Source organism: Eumetopias jubatus, unplaced genomic scaffold (assembly GCF_037043125.1).
Source record: "Eumetopias jubatus isolate StellerSeaLion01/CBP00866 unplaced genomic scaffold, mEumJub1_p1.0 scaffold_6, whole genome shotgun sequence".
NCBI lineage: Eukaryota > Metazoa > Chordata > Mammalia > Carnivora > Otariidae > Eumetopias > Eumetopias jubatus.
In genome coordinates, this window is record NW_028274812.1 from 60595141 (window position 1) to 60604310 (window position 9170).

General features: G+C 53.3%; 1 protein-coding gene across 1 annotated transcript; it reads right to left on the minus strand.

The window, feature by feature from the left end:
* Positions 1–259: 259 nt before the first annotated feature.
* Positions 260–7770, minus strand: PRDM13 (PR/SET domain 13). Its single transcript, XM_028104156.1, has 4 exons — positions 7627–7770; positions 5991–6122; positions 5580–5700; positions 260–2004 (listed from the first exon to the last, which is right to left on the minus strand). The coding sequence occupies exons 1-4, from the start codon at positions 7768–7770 to the stop codon at positions 260–262; spliced, it is 2142 nt and encodes a 713-aa protein (XP_027959957.1).
* Positions 7771–9170: the final 1400 nt, after the last annotated feature.

The window sequence follows — 9170 nt, forward strand, 5'->3', positions numbered from 1 at the left end:
GACGCGCCGGGACCGGCCACCCTCGGGCTGCGCAGAAGGCCAGGTTTCTTTGAGCCACTTCTAAACCTTTGCTCCGAGTTTAAGCAGCGGACGCGGGACCTCTCACTCTTCCAAATCTGGCGCCCGACCAAAATAAAAACGGTTTTGTCAACCGGATCCTTCTCATCTCGGGGAGCTTCTCTTCTCCCAAAACAGAAGCACCCCCACCTTCTTATCTCTGTCCACGCTCCACAAGCCCACCCTCTCCCCGGACGACTCGTTACGAGTCGCACTCGCCGCCGCCTCCAGCCTCAGGGTCGCTCTGGTCGTCCGTGAAGCAGACGTCCACATCGCTGTCGTTGTCGCTCTTGGGCTCCCCAGGTTCCGGGGGGTAGTCAGGCTCTGCGCCTGGACCCTCGCCCGCCTTGGCGAGCAGGTTTTGTCCAGGGTGGCGGGACTTGACGTGGCGTTCCAGGTCCCGGCGGCGCACCAGCACCTTGCCGCAGAACTCGCAGCGGTAGGGGGTGTTGCCCTCAGCGTGCAGCCGGATGTGCTTGTTCAGATTGCTGGGGTCGCCGAAAGGCCGCAGGCACACTTTGCACTTGAGCGGCTTGTAGCCCGTGTGCGTCCGCATGTGAATCTTGAGCCCGTACTTGCGCGAGTACAGCTTGCCGCAGTAGAGACACAGGTGGCCGGTCTTGGGCTTGCCGCCGCCGCCACCTCCGCTGCCGCCACCCCCAGGGCCACCCGCTGCCACGACGGCCGGTGGCAGCGTCCCCGCGTCCAGGCGGCCGCGGCTTTTCCCTGCCGCCATCTCCGACAGCTGCTGCGTGTGCATAGCGATCTCTCGGTCGATGCTAGCCAACGAGCCCAGCTCTGCAGGGCTTAGAGCGGCCGCTGCCGCCGCCGCCGCAGGCCCGCTGAAGTATGAGATGGACTCTGGATACTTGAGCAGCCCGCCGAAGTGCAGTTTGAGCGGGTAATAAGCGGCGGCGGCCGGTGAGCCGTAGAGTAGCTCCCCGTTGTAGACGGTAAAAGCCGGCATGACGGTAGGCAGGTGGCTGCATTCGCCACCGGGGTAGGCTTTGAGCCCGCCCGCGTCGAGGGCCGGCAGCGCGCAGCGCTCGACGGGCAGCCCGGTCGCAGAGGGCAGCTGGGCGAAACGCGCTCCCGGCAGCGCAGCCGCGGCGGGGTGGGCGCGCTCCACATGCTTGAAGGCTGACGCCTCTTCCGGGGGCCCAGGGAGCAGAGGGAAACCGCGCAGGCCCCCCGAGCAGGGTAGGCCAGGCGGAGGAGGTGGCGGCGGCTCCCCCGCGAGCAGGCACTTGGAGTGGTGATGGTGGTGGTGCGCGTGGTGGTGATGGTGGTGGCCCGTGCTGCCCGCCGCGGGGTTTTCCCCGCTTCCCGGGCGGCCGCCCGCCCGGCCCCCGCCCAGCAGCCTGCCTAAGGCCAGGCCGGACCCGGGTTTGCCGCCGCCCTCCTCCCGGTAGGGGTCGCCGTGTGCGGCCGCGGCCGCCCTGGCCAAGCCGGCAGGCTTGAAAGCCGAGCGCACTCCGGGGTAGAAGGCCAGGCCGCCGCCCCCCGCTGGGGAGCCGCCCACGATGCCGAGGAAGTGGCCGTGTCCCCGGGCGGCCCCGCTCATGTCTAGGGCGCGGTCCGGCTGCTCCTTGCCCTTCTTGGACTGCCCCCACTTGGCCAGGGGCGGCGAAGCGGCGGAGGGCGCAGAGGAGGCCTCGCGCTTAATGCTCTCCCGCGCTCCGCAGGCCTGGAGGGGCGGCGGGGCCTGCGGGTGGGACCGCAGAGTGCCAGCGGGGCCGGCCGCGGCAAAGTCAGGCGCCGGGGGTTTCGGAGAGAAGTGAAGGCCATCCGCGGCCGGGGCAGCGCCTTGGCGAGCCCCGTGCTCGTGGTGCAGATAGGCTCGGCCCCCGCCGCTGCTGAGCACGCAGTGGAAACGTAGGTGGGCCTTAAGGCTGTTGGGGTATCTAAACGTCCTCCAGCAGTACCAGCAAATGTAGCGCTCCTCCCCTGGGCGACAAAAAGTAGGAAAGCGACCCCGTGAGAGGCGAAAAAGCAAGAGAGAAAGAAAGCGCACCCAAGGCAAAGCCCAGATTTTGATCAGCGGTATGAGGAGGAACAGGAGTATTCTTGGGTCCAGCGAATAAGTGAGTTAGTTCGGTAGCCCCACCGCAGCAAGGACCCTGAGAAGCCCCAAATGGCCAACTTTGTCACCATATCCATCCATTGGGATTACTCAGAGGCCAAAGGGGTGACCTGTGCCTTTCCAACGAAGACTTCCTCCGGGCAATCCGAGCAAATCTTCGTTGGGAGGGCAGCGCTCGGGCAGACTGGCCGGGGAAGAGACCAGAACAGAGAGCAGCTGTTGCTTTAAATCAAGTGTTGAGGCTGTGCTGTGCCCGGGCCCATCTGTTGGCGTTTGCAGAATAGGTGGCGTATGTCAAGGAGTTTGGATAAACTGAACAAAGACCAATCTAATGGTCGTGAGCGCCTCATTACCAGGCGAGACAATATCTTATATGTATGGGCCATATGTAATCATTCCTTTTCACAGAACAATGCCTTTTATGTCCACTACCCACCCTTCCCACCCCCTCCCAGCCTTAAACATTTTGCCTGAGGTTTTCCTGGAGCGTGACCAACTGAAGGACCACATAGGGACTATGATCTGCTATTCTTCAAAATTATTTGTATCTTTATTTCCTCTTTAACCCCATTTAATTTGGTGAGAGAAAAGAAAAAGCCCTATGTCCTGATATTCTAAAAACTGAAGGATGATGTTGCATTATCTTGTCAGTTGTTCTACCTGGAGTAATTAATTAACTCCTAGATAGCTCCACGAATCCAGGCTTAATATAATAAAGTCCTTGGGAAAGATAGTTTATTTTTTATGAAATACATGAATATATAGAGATATATGGAGGTACTCAGCTTTTAATAAGTGTACAGTTCTCTACCAGGAACTGTATACATGTTTTTGGTGTCAAGTCTTTTTTCGTATTTAATATTATTGACATTAGTTTTTTTTTTTAATTTTGCCAGGGTCTGGGAACACAATCAAGAGACACATGTATGAAACAGATCTTGATCACATGGCGGAAGTTAATTTTCACTTTAAAAGGTCTTGTTATATCTGGACACAGAACAGTGATCTTGCAGTGGGTTTCTTTTTTAATGTTACGGTTGATTGATAATACTGAAGGATGTCTGTGAGAAAGAAGTTAGTTAAGTACCCCAAATAGGTCTGTCTTATTAAATTTAGTGGAAAAGTTAAATTCCCTCCCCCCTTGTACACAAGCAGCTCAAACTTCTGAAACATCACTACAAAAACAACTGAAAGAAATTCCAGATCTTCTTCCCTTCATGTATTTTACTTTTGGCTTTGCATAAAGCAAGTAGTCCCCCTAGATAACTAAGACGGAAGTTCAAGTAAGGATCTGTTTATTTCAGCTGAAGCCAAGGTAGAGCGGAAAGCAAAAGGGGGGTGGGAAAGAGGATTTGCCTCTGAGAACCTATGCTAATTGTTTATGGAAGACTTAGATAAAATCATTTCATTATTTATGTTACCTTGTAAAAAAAAAAGAGAGAGATTTCCTGGGTTCTCTTAGTGGGTATATTGATTTAATATCTTAAATAACCTCCCTTCTCCGAACCTTCCTCTCATCACCCCCTTTTTAAAGGAGTTTTCAGAGGCTGCCCCAGAATGACTCTAGTCAATTGCAAAGCCAAGTAAGCTTTATCCCTAAAACAAAAGGTCCGTACTATCCTTAAGCTTATCATGGAATCTAAATCCACTGGAGTTAGTCAATATTGGAAGAATAGCGGCCATCCCTACTTATTTCTTTCTCTTTTCAAGAGTTAAGCAAATGTGTTCTCTGTTTCAATATGCTCCTTTTTCAGTTTATCCTAACCAACTGACATGTTCTCTGGACTCTGAAATCCTTCACTTCATAAGTGACTTTGCCTCTTCTCCTTGGTGCAACCCTGAGGTTGCCAAGATTTCAAGCATATCAAAGGTGGGGAAGTCAGGGTTCAAAATAGCCCCGTACATTCCTAAAAGGAAAATGGTGTCTATTCCGACATCTGTTTATAAGCTCAGTTGGCTGAAATGAAAACACAAGGACCACCACTCAAACAAGTTGCTTTTGTACTATTTGAGAGTGCCTAAGGAGGGGTGTTCTGTGTAGAAATGTCTGGCCCCTAAAGGTCAGCAGCTGTTAGAATTGTCCTGTAGTGGCGGATTTGAGAGTTCTCCACTACGGGGCTTTTATCATGTTTCTCTTTTACTGGAAGAAGTTGACAAGAGAATTTAATATAGTGTGATACAAGGAACAAACTACTTTAGGATAATGTTTTATGAATACTGTACATACAAATCTACCCACAAGATAGTGATACTTTGAAGTGAAGTGATTCATCGTTCTGAATAAACTTCATTCTGTCTTATTCATGAAGTGTTTCTTAAAGCTCACATTTGTATTAATTTATTTAACCCTATTTCTAAAAGGATGAGACTTGAGCAGGCAATTCAGGAGGAGAGCATATTAAAATATTTCACAGCATTCGTTGTGTTCACTTTAACATTAACTGTGTCTTTAGAAGAAATTGCAAACTAAAACAATTGTCAAGGAAAAAGTTTTTGGAAGCTTTGTGAATTAAAAGGGAGGTCTCAAGATCTTAACTATTTTAGCACCTCCCAGCTTTCTTTCACAGAAAATGTTCTTCAGTGTTCTAGGGAAGGTTTGAAAATATTCTTCTCTTTAGTTACTGCCCCTTAATTTGCATAAATCCACTCTTGGCTTTGGAAGGGATCAAATACATCTGAGAAGAAACTGGGATACATCCCAGATTCAATTTAAGTAGGGAGGGGGAAATGAATAAATACCATTTAAACGGAAGGGCCTCAGTACCTGCCAACTGACCAGCTGTAAGTACCGTAATGCTTCTACAATGCGGTAGAAACACATTACTCTCCTTCAAACCAGTGAAGAGAAGCCCCTCCACCTTCTGAAACATTCTAGGTTTGAGTTTTGTTTTTTGGAGCTCATGATATGATTAATAATATGTTAAGGCTTCTTTATTGATTCTTAATTGAGTAAATAATTGTCTCTGGGTATGTAATAGGAAAAGATGACCCCCATGAAGTTCATAAAGAATTTTTGGGGGGCGCCTGCGTGGCTCAGTAGGTTAAGCCCTGGTCTCCTGGTTTCGGCTCAGGTCAAGATCTCAAGGTGGTGAGATGGAGCCCCATGTGGGGCTCCACGCTCAGCGGGGAGTCTGGTTGAGATGCTCTCTCCTCTCCCTCTGCCCCTCCCCCCACTTTCTCTCTCTCTCAATAAATAGATCTTTAAAAAAAAAAAAAATGTTTTTTCCCCTGCCATCACAAGGCAGGTTATTGTCGCTGTTATCCTTTACTGTTGATTTTAAGGAGGTAGTGGTGACATCGCCTCTGTGCCTACACAGACAGGGAGGCTGAATTCAGTTTTACACAGCTCGAGGGAAAGGCCCTGTCGCGTCCCAGGGCGGGAGACGGGCTGGACGTTCACCCACCCGCGCCGGCCCGGAGGCCCCGCCGGACCCGGTACCTTTTTCGTCGTGCGTCGGAGTTGCGATCGTGGGGATGTCGAACCACTGAGCTAAGGAGTTGGAATACCACACCGTCAGCTCCTCCCCTGGCTGGACGTCTCGCAGCGCTCGGTAGAAAATCTGGGACACAAGGAGCAGAACAGCTCGCTGTCATTTCCTGGGTAATCGGTCTAGCCACAACCAAAAGGAAAGGTTGGAATGCGCGTTCTGACGCTGTGTGACCCTGGAAAATCTACTGGATCTCTCTGAACCTCATTTTCCTCATTCTTCAAATGGGGAAAATAATAGTATCTGCTTTACAGGGACGTTTAAATGAGACCTCCAGCAAAAGCGCTTGGCTCTTGATATTGGCGGCCACCTCAGTAACGGTTAGGTAGGTAGAATTGGCAGTGGGGGGAAGCCCACGGTACCTGTCCTCCGGGTAAGTCTGCAATAGCTTCGAGAGTCTGTTCCTGGGGGTTCCTGGCTGCCCGGATTAACCCTATCCATTCCAGAGGAGAGCCCCCCGACTCGTCCACCAGCTCCCCTCTCACCATGCGCACCTGCAACACAAGCAGTGGTCGTTCTTCCCCGCGCCACGGCCAGGCCCACAACCCAGAGGAAAAGTTTATCCAACACCCCACCCGACTCAGGAAAATGGTTGTGTTCCCTTTGGCCAGACAGCTGTGGGCTGCTGGGAGGAAGGTAATTCCTAGGACCCTTGCTTGAGGGAGGGAGAAGAGGCTGGCTAGTATAACAGTTCCCCCTCTCGCCCTACCTTGGCAATACCAAGGGCGAGAGCATCCTCCATGAGCGATTGGGGGCATCTTGTACCTAGAGGTTCCCCATCCCCACCCCCACCCTAGTTCTCGCTCCTGCGGTCCTGAGAGCAGCCGGAATACTAGGCGAGAGACGTTTCGAAGTCAGCCCCAAAACCCAGAGTTTCCTCCACCTCCCTCTCGTGCCTCGCGAAACTCGCTGCACAGCACCGAGGTGCGGAGGTGCCGACAAGCCCCGCAGTGACAAGTGTGTGCACAAAGCGGCCGCAGGACCGCCGGCCATTTAAAAATAAATAAAGCACGTTTTAAAGAAGAAGGCTCTAGACCGCGGGATGGGGGGGGCGGGGAGGATGATTACGTGAGGAGCCAGATGCGGGTCCCACTGGCTGGGCGCCCGAGCAATTTCTTACAAGAAAGCTCTCGGCAGCAACTAGGCAAAGCTCAGGTCCTCCCTCCGCCGCCCCCACCGGACTCCTGCCTTCTTTTCCCGGTCGCTGTGGTTCGACCTTTGCCGGCTGAGACGCCTCAGAGCGGGCGGGGGCCTTTAAAACCCCGCTGCGATCAGGGGTCTGTCCGCTGTTCCGGGAGTCAGAGCTTGCGGGCTGGCCCCGACGCCTCCCAGTTGCGACCCTGGACTCTCAGAGCCCGGCTGCAGGCGTGCGGACCCGGTGCCCCACGCGGGTGGGCGCTCCTCGCCCTCGAAGCCCCAGTCGGAGCCACCACCTGTCTCACCCTCTCTCCATTTACCCCAACCCTCCAGCAGACATCCGCGGGGGGCGGGGGGAACCGAGGAGGGGGGTATCTAGGAACTGAGGGTTTCCCAAGGATTGTTTTTTTCCCAACACATGAAATTCAATTAAGGTAAATGTAAGCTTTAAATTAGCGCGTTACAGGGAAGAAGGTAAGAAAAGTCTTCAACGCCCTGCGTGTTGTGTAACAGAGAAAAGGCACGTTGGCAGAGAGGCCGGGGCCCGCCACGCCTCTGCGAACGAAACCCTTAGCTCCGGGGAAACCGCGGGTTCTCAGTGGTCCCGGCGCGTTAAGAGTCCCATGCACCCCACCCGGGGGCTGTCCCCTCTGAGCCGCGTCCTTTCCCCTCAGCTCGGCCCCCGTCCAGCTCTCACTTAATGCGACTTGTGGGGAGTTACCGGAGTACCCCCCGGCCACCTGGCAGAATTGGCAGGTAACGACTCAATCACCCCTTTCCTCCACTTGCCCTATCTACCCCTGCCAGGGCCAGGGCAAAGGGAGGCGAGAGGCTGGAGGCGGAGGTCGGAATTGCTAATACCTTTTTCTTGGGCCCGGGTTCCCTGCGGTCTGACAGGTACTTGCCCAGCTTGAAGGTTCCGGGCACCGGCCCGAGGCGCAGGCCGGCCGGGATGCAGCAGTCGGCACTCACGCTGGTGGCCGGAGCGCGAGCTGCTGTGTGCATTGCTGCCGCCGCCGCCAGGCAGGCGCTCGGGTGCGCCGGGTCCTCCGCAGGGCGCGAGTGACAGAGCCCGAGCCGCGCGCCAGCCAGGGAGCCGCACCCCGACGTGCGTCCTCCGCCCGCGGAGTGACGCGGACGGGCATGCACTGCGCCTTTTCAATCGGGGCGGGCGCCTTTTGGCACCGCGAGCGCAAGGGCGCGGAGTTTGGTGAGAGAGTTGCTCTGCGGAGCAGCTGCAGAGTCCCACCCGAGAGGGTCACATGGAGTGGTTCCCTCAGCCCGCTGCATAATCGAGGCCTCTGAATGGCTGGCGCACAATGGTCCAGGCGACCTTCCCATTCCTAAAAATCCAATTTGTCAAGGGCGAAGAAAAGGCGCTGGTGAATCAAAGGTCCGGCGGGACCATTAATCCTCAGCATGGGGTATTGTCCTCGAGACAGTTACGATATTTTAAGTGACAAATCCACTGTATAATTTCTCCATAAATTTTACTTCCTTTTATTGTTCGCCGACAAACCAGTTTTGGGAAATAAGTGACTACTTTAAGTCTACTTGGCTGATTCCTTTGAGCCTTGGTCTACTTCAAAGATTTTTAATTCTCTCCCCTTGGCTTTATTGTAAAGGAGATTAAACAAAGAGATGGGGACTGTTTGGAGGACTTGTTAACTTCTATTGATTTCTGGCGTGTGCCATACAGAAATTAGGCAGGTACTTGATGGGAAAACACCAGAAAATACCTACACTTTTTAAATAACGACCATATTACCATTTCAGGGGATTGGGTCCAGGCCAGTTGTCTATTTAGAACCGCTTTTTCGGTCCTTCTGTCCAGTTACGCCCCGAAATATGAAGCGTCCGAACTAGTTTTGGTAGATGTGGTCCGTTGTGCACCACTGCTCTCGGGTGCACCCCGGACCCGCACCTTCTCTGGGAGTGGGAAGCGGCCTCAGGGCCGCGGCTTTCCCGGCGAACCTGCGCCCTGTTCTTAGGAGAGGGTTGAATAGGGTGCAGCTGACTGGGTCTTTTTTTTTTTTATCAGGTCTCCCTCACTTGCCAACCGACCGACTCAAGCCCTGATTTGCTTTTAGGTTTTAAACCGAGAAGAAATTCTTGGAGCTAACTTTAAAGGCGGACTCTATCAAAGGTTACGGAAAAGAGAGTGAGGTGGGCATTAGCAACCCATACTTTCAGCCCAGTTCATGAACTATGAGAACGCGCGTACTTCGGAATTTAAACCAGAGTGCTCCTCATTTTCTTTTAAGGAAGACTCCGATTTCTGCGGAGACATTTCTTTTCATAAGATAGCTGAGTACTTGAGTTCATCAGATATTTGTGACAGTTCTGCCTGCACCTGCCACGCTTTGCTCATCGTGGGCGCCGCTCCCCAAATCCTATGGACCAGG